The sequence below is a fragment of the Astatotilapia calliptera genome, chromosome 13, assembly GCF_900246225.1.
Source record: "Astatotilapia calliptera chromosome 13, fAstCal1.2, whole genome shotgun sequence".
NCBI classification, from domain to species: domain Eukaryota; kingdom Metazoa; phylum Chordata; class Actinopteri; order Cichliformes; family Cichlidae; genus Astatotilapia; species Astatotilapia calliptera.
The window spans coordinates 14,802,370-14,817,611 of NC_039314.1; the positions used below are offsets into that span (position 1 = coordinate 14,802,370).

Sequence of the window (15,242 nt, forward strand, 5' to 3'; positions counted from 1 at the left end):
AGCAATAAATTACTCTATGAACGGACAGCAGATCAGAAAAAAAAAAAAAAAAAAGCTATCTTCTGTACAAATTTGCAGCTGAGCTGTCGACGTAAAACAGCGCACCTCTCTAGGAGATATTCAAATGAGACAGAGGTGTATATTAGGGGAAAATCCCTCTGTGATGGGCATGAGCAAACTGTGATAAAGAGTATGTAGACACGGCTTCATTTGAAAGACTCACAAACCCATAATGGTGGAAAGCACCGTTTTAAGAATCTGCCTTTTGCACTTCCCCGCCCCATTCATATATACCTACACACATGCACGCACACATGTTAAAGCTGAGGCATCAGCTGACTCACGCAGACAAATGTTTAATAAAACATACTAATCACTCTGAAGAAGTGAGATATTGAATGCAGAGAAAGGCAAGAGGCTAAATAAAACTAGGATGCCTGATCAACAATTAAGGATCCTTATTATTGGTGACTTGAAGGCATGTGATGAAAAAGATCCAAACATAATTTTTTCTTCAGTAATTAATTCGCTTTTTTTCTCTCCTCTTGGACAATAAATGTAAACAGTCACAGTGAAACTCCAGTGAAACACAGCATGTATGATTATTACTACTATCTGAATGACTTCTTGTGGTTAAAAGCAAACCCAAGTTCCTTAATCTGTCAAGAAGTTGTTGATTTCATATGAATGTTGCCAACAGTAAACAAAACATATCAGTGCTGCCACCCAGTGGCAACAGGTCGCTAAATCAATAAATACAGCTAGAGTCATTAAGTGCAAATTACTCCTGAGTCCCATCTGGCAATCGTGTCCCTCCACGATATCAGCCCAGAATCCACATTATATCAAAATCTCAGCATCTCAAAAGATCTGTGTGAACACCAGTGATCGACGGTGGACACGATTCAGTCTAATCAAAGACACAGACTATATCATTCAGACATCTAAGAGCACGTTAAACAGAAGAGCAAGGGTCTTTCAGCATTTGAACATGTACACAGTAACTGCTCTAATTAAGTATTCTGGCAGTAAAATAAGGGATTGTTTCAAAATAAAAGTCATGTACCACACATGTCACAGCATCTCTAAAAAATATGCAATTTCCTTAAGTTGTGCAGTTTATAATTAAACACTAAGCTTTAAATCTGCAAAATACTTTAACTTATTTTACAATTACTCTCAAATTTCAGCCAAAGCTACGTTTTACCACATTGAAATAAAATAAAGATATGACATATAATAAAGACGTCAACACATTCCTATTCTCTGTACAAAAAAAAAATAATTATATATAAGGGGTGCAACGATACTCGTATCGATATTGAACCGTTCGATACAATGCTTTCGGTTCGGTACGCATATGTATCGAACAATACAAAATTTTAATTTATTTTATCAACTTTTCTTCTGACGATGCTGTCTGTGTTGAGCGCTCAGTGGATCTGCGTTCGACTACTCCGCCTAGGCTGCACTGTCAAGCGCAGATCCACTGAGCGCAGCGCAAGCTAGCAAGACAGAAGCTAAGCTCGTTGCAACATGGCAAATTGAACCTCCCCCACCCTCATTCAGATCTGGCCTTTGGAACTATCTTGGTTTTCATATGACGTATGACCCTGAAGGTAAGCGCGTCATGGACAAAAGTAAAACAGTATGTCAGATGTGCCACGCAATGCTCAATTACATGGGTGGGAACTAGTGCATTAGCGCAGTTAGCTCGTTAAGGTGTTGACGTCGTCCAGCCCCACACACAGGGCGATCTGCGGTAGCTCGTTAATGGAGATTTGCTGTGTTGTGGCGTTAACGTCATTTCAGATTAACGCTGACAGCACTAGTGGGAACAAAATGAATATGACTGCACATTTACGACATCACCCTAGTGCAAAGACAAGTGGAAGCAGACAAAAACAACAAGCACCCATGCTACAAACTTTACCCGAGTCATTTAGACAGCCGTTAGCACAGGATTCTCCTCATGGGGACCTGATATGTTTAATATGCTGCTGAGAATATAGCCCAGAAGAAGCGTATAGTATAGCTTTTATTTTGGAAAGAGCCATTTCTCTGTAATAAACTCGATTTTCCAAAGTTGAGTGATTCCTCGATCAGATAGAATTATTATTTTATCCCCTTGTTGTTTCAGCAACATTAAATTTAAAAACCGTATGTTTGAGTTAAAATATATATTTATAATTTTAATAAATGACAAATTAAAAAAGCATGAACTTTTTTTGTATCGAAAAAATATTGGACCGAACCGTGAATTTTGTGTATCGTTGCACCCCTAGTATGTATGTATGTATGTATGTATATATATATATATATATATATATATATATATTTCTTTAGAGAGCTTAGTTGGATCATTTTATGCATCTTAAAATCTCTTCACCAGGTCAGAACATAGAAAACACCACTATAAAAATGCATTTCTCAGATCACTGCGCGCTGTGAATGATGCAGCTTTAAAAAGAAATAATGTTAGGGTTACTGTGGGGCAGGTTACACCCATTTATGAGCATGAAGGAAGAAATTAAAATTATGAGTTGTTGAATTACAAAAGCAAAAAGTAAGAAGGAATGAAACAGGACAGACATGGAGTTGCTTTTTCATTTCATATTCAAATCCCTTTTTCGGTGAGGAAAAGGCAGTTCCTGCACTCAGGAGTTTAAGACATAGTGAGCAACCTTCAGATGAAGGAAGCGTTGAAGTCGGCTGGCATTAAGTCTAGGAGCACAAAGGCCTGGGTGCAGCCTGGGAGGTACAAAAAACAGCCACTAGTTCAGGTGGAGGACCTGCTTCATGAACTCATAGGTGGTAAAGGCCACGGCCTGGGAGGGGACACAGCGGATGTAGTTGAGAGAAAGGCCTCGGTACAATCCTTTCTTCACCCCAAACGTATTATACACGTACTTTAGTGTCTTGATCAGTGATCTGTTTAGGTAAAGACAGAATACATAAATAAATACACCTTTTAGAAGAGAAAAGAAAAACAGTATTTTTTAACTCTTTATCCCTTGAAAACAAACTGAGCGGTTTCCTTCATATTTCAGGTGCTCAGGGTATCCTTGAACTATTCTAACAGTCATCAAACCACGTTTTTATTGATATATACTGAGGTTGTCTTTATGGGGAACAGATTTAAATGATTTAATCTCCAAACTACCTTAAATAATGTTTGTTTTTTGAAACGAAAAATTTGCCATTTTTATTCGTGACCTTTGAGGTTGCATAAATCAGCTGTAATCACACAAAAACTTGTCTTTGGTAGTGACCGATGAACTGTACTTGTGAAAACATCCAAATTTTTTTTTACATAACATTGTAAGCAGAACACAAGAAGGGTGAGAAGTGTTTATACTGGCATCTGTGAACTTTACAGCTATGAATGGTATGTAGCTGTAGCTTTATAACTCAGTTACTACTACAGTACTAAAAATGTCGGCCCTTTTTTTCCCTTTTTAATCAATAGTACCATATCTAGACTAAACAAGCACAAAACCTCAGGAATTTTCTCCTTTTTAATCATTAAGTTAACCACACAAAACCAAATGTGAAATCAACCTTTTTAAGCAGTCAATGTACAAACACTACCAAGGAAGTGAAAGATGTAAATGGGAGACAAATGTTATTTATTATGGAGCTCTTGTTACAGAATGCATAAAAACTGAGACTATTATAATCAGATGTGCTTTTAAAAGCAAAGACACGAGAATCAAATATTTATTCAGCTTGATGAGCGACTTATGAAAAAAAAAGGTTAACTTCATCAGCGCTGTGTTGTGTGAGGTGTTTTTCTATTATTCCCCTCAGTACGACATTACACCTAAGAACCAATTACCCCTTCATTTCGCTCTGAATGTGTTGCATACACTCACTGGCCACTTTGTCAAGCTCAGCTGTTTAACTGTTTAACGCAAATCTCTAGTAAGCCGATCAGATGGCAGCAAATTAATACATTTAGGTATGCAGACATGGCCAAGACAACCTGCCAAAGTTCAATCTGAGCATCAGAAAAAACATGTTTTAAGTGATTTTGAAAGTGGCATCGTTGTTGGTGCCAGACGGGTTGGTCTGAATCTTTCTGATCTACTGGGACTTTCCTCACACAACCATCTCTAAGGTTTACAGTGAATGCTCCCAAAAAAGGGAAAATTATCCAGTGAATGATAGTTTTCTAAAGCTCAGATCCGCTCAAACTGCTTTCTTGAACATGACATGAATGAAACGGCTTCTATAGGCACTTGATCTCAATCCAACTGGGATGCAGTGGAAGAGGAGGTTTGCATCATCAGTGTGCAGGTGATGAATCTGCAGTAGCTGTGTGATGCCATCATTAAACATGGCATTCTTTGCAGAGTGTTTCCAGCAACTTGGTGAATCTATGCCATGAATAATTAGGGCAGCTCTGAAGGCCTCAAACCCAGGGCAAGCAATAAAGTGACCAGTGAATGTAAAATCATGTCAGACCACATAAAAAAAAAAAAAAAAAACACCTATTTTTTTTCTTTGTTTGTTTTCTTTCCACTTTAAAATTAAAACATCTTGTCTTTATGTCTTTATACTAGGAAAATAAATATTTAACTATTTGTAACATATAAATGAGGCGAATGTAGCGAACAACAGTGATACTTACACACATTTCTCTGAGTCAGGAAGCACAGCGCCTAACTGCATTCTTCTTCTAGCCACATCCAAAGGGTACCTAGTGAGACAGCATACAGCGTGACACATGAACCATCAGTCAATCAGTCTAATCAACAGCAAAGCCCTGCTGGGCATCGCAAATTAACCAGTCACTTACGATGCCGTCTGAGCAATAGCCCCCGCAACCCCTCCACAGAGAAGATTGACATGGGTTTTCAAAATGAGCACATTGGGGTTGTCTGAGGAAGGCCGTCCAAGCAGCTCTGGGAAATGTTTCAAACCCAGGCTTTTCAGGGTCCCGAAGGTGAAGAAAGACAGACCTAGGAGCATACAATGCAACAGAACCCACACTGGTTATATATGTGGGAGGGAAAAATGCATTTTATGTTGTCCTTCACATACTAGCATCAAAAATATTTCCAAAAATCACCTGCATAAGGCGCCATTCCAATAAGTGTTGGAGTAAGTCCCCTGTAGAAGCCCAAGACGCCTCCCTCCTTCACAAAAAAAGAAGAAGCAAATGTAAAAACGGGTATTGCAGGCAAATTGAGCTGATCTTAAATTAAAGGCTACAATCTTGTGTGAAGAGCATTTAGTTTATTAGACGCTTATTTGATCACTAGCAGATCACCTTAAGGTAGATGGTGTGGAAAGCATTAGCAATTCCAGTGTAGCGATGATCTCCCTTCACCTGGAAGGCCAGCCTGGCTCGGATTACATCCAGAGGGTAAGTGCATATCACTGCAGTCATCCCTGAAAAGTTAGTAATTAAAGAGGAACAAATAGCAATGATGGTTAGCTTAGAGGAAGGCACATTATCTACGTCAGAGGAGTGCATGACACCCAACTGTCACAGACCAGGTATTATCAGTACCTGCCATAGATCCTGCCATGAGGCGGTGGATGTGTCCAGAGATGCCTATCTGTTTACTTAGCAGCTGTAAAGGGAATATTGGCAACATCAGCTTGGGTAGAAAATCAACGAACCAATAAAACAATGCAAAGATGAAACGAATGCTGTGATGCCAATACAGCACAAAATACACGGACATTAAAGCACACAGCATGAGGTTTAATCATTTTTATAGCTTTGACCTTTGACAGCAGCACTCCACAATAAAATGCATACTGTACCTTTTTATATTTGTCAAAGGCCATGAACTGGATGGCTCCATAAGGAAATATCCTGACCATCATAGCCCCATTACCCTTGTACAAGCCAAGGATGCCTTCTTTTTTTGGCACAGCTCTGAGAGTGGAAATTACTCCTGCGAAGAAAGTCCTAAAGTTTCACTCCTATACAGACGTGTGGAAGCAAACACTTGTTAGCTCAATATTATTACTATTATTATTTTACCCAGATGTTTATAATGGGGGTTCTGGGCTTGAAGAAGAATCTTGACCCTGTCCAGAGGAGCGATGGTAGTCTTGGCACAGCATCCTGCTACACCTAAAAACAAAGAAAATGCCATTCAGAAACAGATGAATGATTGGTATTTTCTTTTTATTTATCTACAACTAACAAGCAAAAGTAATTGCCCTTTTCTTGCACAACAATGTCAAACATTTAACATTTTGTGGCAAGTCAGACACACAGGTAACCTGTCCAAACAAGATCGGCCAATCTGAGCCAACATCGGTGTTACTTGTGAGTTGCACTAAAGCTACAGAGATGAAATATGCAAATAATGATTAATTTAGCAGGAAAGTGCTCGTGTTCTTTAATCAAACAGTGCTGGAGTGCACTTTAATTGGTACTTTTACAAAGCTGTTATACTATGTGATGTTAATGTTTTTCTTATTATTCATATATCAGGTGTAAATTTTGAACTGTGAAGTGAAAATCTAACTTTTAGTTAAAGGAGAAATATAGAGTATTTTCTTGTTGACTAATACACCTGCCAGAGACACACCCTCATTTTAGCTGAAGAGCAGGTCAGATGAGAATGTTTAACTTCCCCCCCCCCCTACAATTTATGTAGCTTTATTAGTTTATTGGTCTACAAAGTTCATTTTATTTTGTTGGTCACATGCAACGCTTTGTACTTTGGTGCTAGCAAAAACAAACAGGCAGAGGCACTCACATTGATCGTCATCTTATTAGAATTGCCACTTAACCTAAAACCATGCATGTTTTTGGACTGTGGGAGGAAGTGGAGACCCATGCAAGCTTCATGCAAATGGGATTCAAACCCAAGACCTTGCTGTGAGATAACAGTGATAACCACCACCACTATTATCAGTAATAACGATCAATGAATCTGGCTTCATTCATAAAAAATAAATTAAGGCAAAGAAACTGTGTGACTGGAGACATCACTGCTTGTAAGCCGATGTGTCAGACCCTACCTCCAGCCACAAAGGAGCGGACCCAGTGGTAGTCCCCCTTGGAAGGGGTGCTGCTCATGGTGGGGCGTGTGGAGACCGCAGCCTCCGATGTCATCGTCCCTGCTCAGTGATCTGCCAAATCCATGACTTTACGGGTTCGGTAAAAACACTGCAAAGGAAAATGAGATTGTGAGCATGTGGGTGTCGTTTTAAGGTATTGCTTAAAATATACAAAATTGGGCCCATAAGCAAAGCCAGCTGTCCTTTTTGAATGGCCAAATGGAGGTTGTGTAAGGTTAGTCACTGAGAAATTGCACCACTGTGAAGGTTAGTAGTCACAAGTAGCAGGGAGCTAAGAGACGACAGCACCCATGGACGTCTTAAAAACCATACTCACAGTATAATCAGAACTATTAATAAGTCCGAACAAGGAATTAAAGTCAACAAATATTTTGTTCCTTCGCTGAGTCGCCTCCTTCTCTCGTTTCTCTCATTCCTCTAGATACTCCTGGTTTTTACGGAGCCCACACTTCGTCAGTCAGCCGAAAGGCTGAAAGTCACGTTTAAATGCCGCAAATGCAGATCGATATGAGGCTTTGACAAGGGTGAGCACGCTCATGCCCTTCGCCCACAGACTGACGGCTTCAGCAGAAAAAAAGTCGCGCGATAATGACGGCGAACGACGTCGCAACTATGACGTAAGAGGATGGTTGTGTTTTTTTAATATAGCTTTATGAATATCTTTGATATCGACGTGAAATTTATATCGCAAAGTAAAACGTCACCGGTGAGACGAAATTTTCCTTAAAATTATTAGAAATATTCTAAAATATTACCCAGCGTCTTTCTTTAATTATTAACGAAGGAAAAAGAAGAAAACTCGCTTAATTAATTAACTAATTAATATTTAGCTAAGTACCCATTAGCGACCACGCCGCATGCTAACACCGTGACTGTAATACTGAAATACAGGCGGCTGGTTGAAGCGAAACGGAGTGTGTTCCACTCCAGGTTTTCCCCCCGCTCCCTTCAAGCAGACGAGAGTTTTTTAGCCAGCGGAGTGACTGTAGCCTGCTTGCGTCTGGTGGAGGGAGTGTGAGCGGGGCTGCCCTGAATGGATAGACATAAGAGGGATTTACATTTTAACGGGTGTCGTGCTCCCAAAGGCTACACGAAGCACGCCGAAAACCAGCCATTCCCCGTCGCTGCGTATTCACGCCGTCGGTGCTCCTTCCCGTATCATGTCCATGTGTCATCGTGTGAAGAGGATTGAACTTACCAGCGCTCTATATTTGCCGAGGAGGGAAACCAATACAAGGTCTCGCTGTCTCGCTGGAGCGGGGTATTATTAGCAGTTCAGACAGTGCAACTGTCTCTCTCGCTCTCTCTCTCTTTCTGTGGTATGTAGAGCATTTCAGCTGTAAACGTGTAAATACAACAACACCGGGGACAGAACAGGTTTTCTTATCACCTCTGTGATTTTACTGACAGCGGTCAAGTGCAAAACAGTAATTGAAAGCGACGCTGAAGGCGCTTTTTTTTCTTCCACGGTAATAACCCCCTCTTCCGTCAGTCAGAAAGACGAAAACAGGATCCGACCTCCGGCCAGAGCCCTGTGCTCTTCAACGTGTCTGCCCTTTAAACTGTTAAGGCACTGTGGAAGCTATAGTTTTTATTTAAAGCTGGTTTGTTTTTATGATACTCAAAATATTTTATTATATTAACGTCAACCTATCTGACTCGTCTTTGTACACAATGCTTGGAAAAGCTGTCGTTTCCTGTAGTTATTACACTGTTATAGTCATGTGGTGTTTGAGTGCATGAACAGTTTGTCATTATTACACTGAAAACGCACAATTGTGACATTTGTTTTCCCTTTTTTAGGTCATGCACTGCAATAGCAAAATCAGGGTAGCATCGTAGTTTGCATTCAAAATACAGAAGAGGAGGATTTTTTTTTAAGAAAGAAAAATTGTGTGCTAAGCAAAAGATAAACATTCACCTGGCTCCCATGCTGGCTGCCAGAAATCCTCCCTTTCATACCCTCAGCCATGCCTGCTACTACCAGACCCACCAGGATACAGACATCTACTCAGAGGAAGAACACCCAGAAAGCGATCCGCACCAAGAGGCAAACTTGCAGTTCAAATAAAACCAGAGGAAGAGCTGCACAGAGGACCCAGAAAACATCCAGAGAACCCAGAAGTTCAAAAACCAGGGCCCAAGCACAGTCAAGCCAAAGTCCCCATGGAAGAGAGTTTAGCAGACCTGCTGCTCAAGGTCCCAGGAGGTCCCCCAGCAGAGTGAACCATTCGCTAAATGTAACAGGATCTGCAAGGCTTAGACGGGCGAGCAATCCGCCTGACCACTGTGGCAAGTTACAAGACCCCCTGGGGCGAAGGAAGTCCCAGCGGGGTACACAAGTGTCTGTTACTTCCTGCCAGCCTCCTAAACCTTGCAGTAGAGGGAAGTACAGCAGGGGGAGCACTAGGAGAAGATCAGCACCCCAGCACGGAAACAAAAGAAACCAGCGACCGAGTACCAGAATCAACGATTCAACTCCTGATGAAGAAGCAGAGAAACTGGAAAATTGTGATGACGAGGAAGTTGGTCCAAAAACGGAGGTTGAGACTCCTGAAAATGTCAAAGACCAGGGTCTCGGAGTCAAAGGTGCTAAAGAGGACAGCGTTTTTAAAGCTGATTCACCACTGTGTAATAACACACTGGAAGACTGTGTGCAGAACAGCTGTGATGGTCCTATAACCCAGCAAGAGAAAATTACTGACAGCCATAACAGTAAAGGTGATCTGAAGAGTGTCTCTGGAGCCCCAGAGGTTGATGATGCTGATGGACAAATAAAACTCTGCAGTGAAAGGAGTAAAGAAGCACCTCCTGAGTCCTCAGAGTCAACCACTACAGGCTCACTGGAGGTGCAGGGCAACTGTGAGGGAAATGACACTTCAGCTATCCTTGGAAAAAAGTTTGATCATCCTGCCAGCGATGGTAAGGAAGATAATGTGTGTACTGCACAGCAAAAGCAAAACAACATCCTGATATTGCAAGATAAAACAACAGGTGAAAGAGTCACACCTGATGATGAGAGAAGAGAGGAGATAAATCATGAGAGGAAAGAGAGAATAGAAGCAACAAAGCCAGTTCAGAGGCAAAAAGAGACAGTGGAAGAGATTGAGGACATCACTTGGAGGTTGGGTAATTGTGAGAATAAAGATGGAGGAAGGAAACAGAAGGAGAATGATGTTTCCATCATTCCTGCGCACCCCCAAACTGGCACTCCAGCCTGTCAAACCCCAGATCCACCTCATTCTAACAAGGGACTGACAGCACAGTCAGAATTACCTGCTTGTGTGCTACCGGTCTCCAACACAGCTACCTCAAATCCCACCAAAGCCCCTTCCACCTCAGAGTCACTTGGCAAAGTTCTGAGTAAGATAGATATTCAACCTGCCACTCATGGTGCTAAACCTCAAATTCCAGGGTGCTCAGTTGTGACTGAAGCAGCCCTGATGGTGCAGGCGGTTGTAGTGAAAAGAAATATGCCAGTTATTATCCGTACAGATTCCCTCAAACCTAGCAATATGAGGGATTCCTGCCACGGGGGACCACACCAGCCACAGAGCCAAGAGGTGCTTCCTAATCAAGGAGAAAGTCTAGCTTGCACACCAGCAGAGTCACAAACCAAAGATAGTGAATTCATTCAAGAGCCACTGGAGCACAAGAGCCAGAAGGCTGTACCTTTGGGGTCCTCAGCACTACTTTCCCAGCTGGCTGCCCCTTCAACCGAGTTAGAACTAAACCTCAGCAAGGTTCAGGTAGCAGTGCCAGAGCAGGATTTGGTGCCAAAGATCTCGACTCCCTCTCTGGACAGCAGCTCCACCTTCTCCTGCAGCTCAGAGAGCACTCGATCCTCTTTTTCTTTTGAGACTGAATCAGAGGCCGGCTACGGAGACCCCAGCTTATCTGTTCAACCCGGATCCTGGGCGCAAGAGGGGGCCTGCTCGCTCGCCTGGGCCGCTTCAAAACTGCTGAGGAAGGAGGGGAAAAAGCGGCGCAGGTGTGGGGAATGCGAACCGTGCCTCAGGAAGATCAACTGCGGCCAGTGCAGCTGCTGCCTCAACCGCAGGACCGGTCACCAAATCTGTAAACTGAGGAAATGCGTGGAACTGAAGAGGAGAAGACCTTCATCTCCACACACTCACTCTGCTGCACAGGTGAGGCCTACTGCCTCTTTTTTACTACATTTGATAGCAACTCAGACATTGCTCAGCATGTAAGGTAAATTTAGAGAATGATTTGAGTTTGAATATACAGCTGATTTGAATCAGCTGAGAAAACTGTGGGTGCTGTTGTCTGAGTGCATTGCTTTTGATCTCTGAGGTTTCCCAGCCGCCAGCTAGCAAATAGTAGTGATCGTGAGTTGACTTAAACCAGACAGTTGAAACAAAAAGTTTCACTTTCCTATTGTGAATTCTCTCTGTGGGTCTCAACAGATGCCACTTGCTGAACTTCACACCGTCTTCCTGTTATTTGTAGGGAAATGCACAGGGTGAAAGGGGAAGTAAGCATATTTGTGTGTGGCCCAGGTATTACTCACGCCATGGGGACCAAAATCTGTTTAGCATGTCACATTTTGGGCGCATGTCCCCATTATGGGGGCCACAAAAAAGTCCAGCGTGCTGAAGGCATGTTTTACGGTTAGGTCAGGGTTAGGGGTTGGCGAATAGTTGTTAAGGCCACTTTTTGAGAACAGAGAAAATACCCTGTGTTGAGAGAGGGGAAGAAGCTGTCACATGACTGGCAGCCGTTCAGCACGTGGTTGGAGGATTGGTCTTTTGTGTGCGAATGCATGTGTGTTTGTATTTGTGTGTGTATGCAATCTATGGCACAATCCAGACTATAACTATTTTATGGATTGCATGTGATGCCTACAAGTGTTTCTGAAGGGGTAAGTAGTTACAGAGATTTCATGTTTTTTTTCTCCAAGTTACCAAAGGACATATTTTATGATAAAACAGTGAATCGAATAAGGATGCCTTGAAATTATGTAATGTATTTATATATATAATAATAATATTATAATAATAAACTTTAATAAAGAGCAAAAACAGGGTTTATGAATTGCTTTTGACAGAAAGATGAAAGCCAGATACTTAATTATATATCAATGAAAAGACTAAAAACAGGCAATGTGGGTAATAAACAGAGTAATGGAATCACATGAAAGCAAATACAAAATGTGCTTTAATAAGTGGAGGAGGTCACATCTGATGGCAAAAACTCAGACTTGAGGACAGGAGCATGTAAGGTTGCAAACTGGCTCCATACCTGATCTATACCTGCTTTGAACGTGACCATTAAAACCTAAAATTAGTTCTAACATGTACCAAAGTCAATCGAGAGAATACACGACTGCAACTGTGTGCAATGAACGTGTCATCTTGTTGCATTTGAAATGGTTGATTTAGAAATGGAAGCCCCTGTGTAAACCACTCGCAATCAGTTGCTGTCTTCAAACCAACTTTGCCGTGTTAAGAGGATGATAGAACGCAAGACTGCTTTCAGTTTGTATGTGAATGGGGTCAAGTTGGCATTTAAATGCAATCTGTTTGTGGTAATACAGAGATTAACTGTAATAAATTGGTAAAAATTTTAAATCTGTTCCTGTCTGCATACACAGAAAAGGACACTAAACAGAAATTCAAATTCACTGCATTCAGGGTCGAACTAGAACCTCATAGATTTGAAACAGAAATTCTGAAATACCTGCACAAATAATTGCTCAGGACATTGATTTAATTGCAAAATGACAACCTTGCTTTTATATAGGAAAATAACCAGAATACAACCAGTCGACAACCAGTTCAGTCCACACGAGTTACACTCACTGGCCTTGTCACGAGGGTTCACCACAGCGGGTAGCGCCGCATGTTTGATTTGGCAGTTTTTCGCCCCATGGCCTTCCTGACATAACCCCAAAGGGGACACATTGATGCAGACTGATTGATTGCAATGTGTCGTCAGTCTGTCTGCATTTATGAATTAGAATAGTTGTTTGCAGAGCTTCGCTAATCTGCCTGAGACTGATTGCAATCAGTTTAAATCCAACCACAAAAAGGACAGGGTGCCATCCACCTTAGAACTTGTGCAATTGCCTTGCAACCCAAGCTGTTGCCCATAGCATGTTGCGCACTCAACCTTTTTTGTTACCAGTTAATTGCTGCAACTAGTTACAGTGGTCACTGAATGCCAAATGATTCAACTATTATCGTGCAAACACCAGCTGTCCTATTTTTACTCCAGTGTCACTAAGCAATGAGCTGAAGTTCTGTGACAGTTCGCTGACTTAATGATTCATTTTCCCTGGCCCAAGGAGCACTGTGGATCATATTTCTTTGTAATAATAACATTAAAATGATGTATTTGCTTCTGACTGAAGAAGGAGTTATGAGCCAAGGGTTAGTTATTCAGAAATATTATTGATAACAGTAATAGTACAGTGAGATACAGTGAGACAACAGAAAGTTAACTAGTACCATGGTGCATATTTTTTGGCCATCGTTACTTTGCAGATTCACCAAGACCTCCGCCCACTTTATTATTTCAGTTTCTCACATATACAGTATACTCTGTTGTGAAGTTTTACCTTTCTCAACCACTTTTCTAGTCAAACTGTTGTAGTGAGGAGTGAGTGAACAACTGTGTGTGAGGGTCCATGTGTGTGCAAGCGTGCATGCATGTCCTAGCAGAACCCTTAGAGCGGTAGCATTGACAGAAACAGATTAGGGCTGATTATATAACACCTGCATTCTTAGTAGTAGAGACTTCTATTTCCAGTATGAGAGTGGGTGAGGAAGGAAAGATCAGGCCAGGGAGAGATTTGCAGCCATGCTATTGGGATTACCCTGAATTGTAGGTCAGAGTGTGTGTGTGTGTGTGTGTGTGTGTGTGTGTGTGTGTGTGTGTGTGTGTGTGTGTGTGTGTGTGTGTGTGTGTGTGTGTGTGTGGGTGGAGGGTGTGCTGAGTTGCTGAGCGACTCAGTGACACACTTACAGCATATCTGGTGGTGACTCTTGATGTTGTGCATGTTTTTATGAGGGCTTGCATGTACAATGTCATTGCTGGATGACAGTGTACAGAGTGACGTAGAACTGCTGACCCACCCTTATTCAAACAACAGAGCCCAGTTGTTTTGCTCTTAACTGACATCACATTGGCCTGCTGCCTCCCATACAGCAGTGCTTGTGTTTGTGGCTTGAAAACAGGTTTTTAAATTGAAAATGACTACTGTCATGGAGCCTGCACCAAGCGTTGCAAGCGAAGCGTTGGGTGAATGCTGTCATCCTGGTGAAATGTAGGTGAAGTCCTGAACTTCATCCTATGCCTTATTCTAAATGCTGAACTGGTTGAGCAAGTTTATCGCTTGTCTTCTGTTATAACTGCTATTTGTGTGCTTTATATGTGCTTTAGTATGAGTAATACATTGACACACTCACTGGCCAGTCTTGCTAATCAAGCTCACACACCCTTCCAGCAAACGTTTCTAACTCTGAGTGTGTGGAAAAGAAGGTGCAGAGGCCAAAGAGGAGTTCATGTAGGGGCATGCGGATTCTGTGCGTGGTTGTATTACATGGAGCTGCCTGTCTAGGGTTTGGTTGAGTTTTACTCTTCAGGGTGTTTTTTCCTTGCAAATTTTGCCCCACCCTCTAAGAAATTTTAGAGGGTGGGGCAAAAACCAAATAAAAATAATCAGGATTGTCTTAAAATTGTTTTCTGAATGTTTTTTTAAATTGAGTCTTCATTTGCATAATTCACATTCTTGTTTATCAAATGGTCAAAAGTGACAAAAAAATAGGTCAAATAAGGTAAAACAGACTCATTGCCTTCACTGCTCAGTTGTGTTTACTGTCCTGTTACCCCCAAAGGCCCATTGTGAGCCAGGAAAAACTCTGCTCTGCCACAAAACAGAAAAATATGCCAAAACTGCTTAAAACCCCCCCCAAAACAAAACATTTTGAGAACACATAGTGAAAAGTAGAAGAAAAATAAATAATGTTTGAAAAAAGTACATCTGTGAGCTTCCATGGTTCGTGCAAGAAGGAGAAGTGGTCAGTAAGAGCGAAGCTTTCCAGTTGAATTTGTCTGCTTTGGCTCAGGTTTGAGGGTCCCCTCGTGGCTTTGTCTCGTACTGGGTTGTGAGGACACCTGGTCCTAAACACAAATCCACATGTCAGCACATAGTTGCCAGAAATAAA

General features: G+C 41.7%; 2 protein-coding genes across 5 annotated transcripts in view; one reads left to right on the forward strand and one right to left on the reverse strand.

Moving 5' to 3' along the window:
* Positions 1-2,488: 2,488 nt before the first annotated feature.
* On the reverse strand, positions 2,489-8,310 carry slc25a16 (solute carrier family 25 member 16). Of its 2 annotated transcripts, none has more exons than XM_026189344.1 (10): positions 8,252-8,310; positions 6,994-7,141; positions 6,002-6,094; positions 5,779-5,912; positions 5,519-5,582; positions 5,276-5,397; positions 5,075-5,141; positions 4,802-4,964; positions 4,634-4,702; positions 2,489-2,931 (listed from the first exon to the last, which is right to left on the reverse strand). In XM_026189344.1, exons 2-10 carry the CDS (start codon positions 7,085-7,087, stop codon positions 2,775-2,777), a joined length of 963 nt encoding a protein of 320 aa, XP_026045129.1. In that variant the 5' UTR covers positions 7,088-7,141; positions 8,252-8,310; the 3' UTR covers positions 2,489-2,774. The 2 variants fall into 2 exon arrangements, with proteins under 2 accessions (XP_026045129.1, XP_026045128.1); XM_026189343.1 differs by lacking the exon at positions 8,252-8,310 and adding an exon at positions 7,370-7,657.
* The window catches only part of tet1 (tet methylcytosine dioxygenase 1), a 40,354-nt gene continuing 32,819 nt past the window's right edge, over positions 7,708-15,242 (forward strand). Inside the window, exons 1-2 of one of the 3 annotated variants that reach the window (XM_026189342.1) lie at positions 7,708-7,759; positions 8,857-11,201. In XM_026189342.1, the coding sequence (XP_026045127.1) occupies positions 9,024-11,201 (2,178 nt within the window). In that variant the 5' untranslated portion in view covers positions 7,708-7,759; positions 8,857-9,023. Of the gene's footprint in view, positions 7,760-8,232; positions 8,291-8,314; positions 8,373-8,856; positions 11,202-15,242 lie in introns of those variants that run through there. The other 2 variants (XM_026189341.1, XM_026189340.1) reach the window with 2 other exon arrangements.

Excerpts from the sequence above, each read along its gene's own strand:
- slc25a16 (XM_026189344.1), bottom strand. The coding sequence starts at position 7,087 with ATGACATCGGAGGCTGCGGTCTCCACACGCCCCACCATGAGCAGCACC. Across the intron at positions 4,965-5,074 it reads TGGAATGGCGCCTTATGCAG|GTCTGTCTTTCTTCACCTTC; the intron begins GTGATTTTTGGA and ends GTATGCTCCTAG. Across the intron at positions 4,703-4,801 it reads GCTATTGCTCAGACGGCATC|GTACCCTTTGGATGTGGCTA; the intron begins GTAAGTGACTGG and ends CTGTCTCACTAG.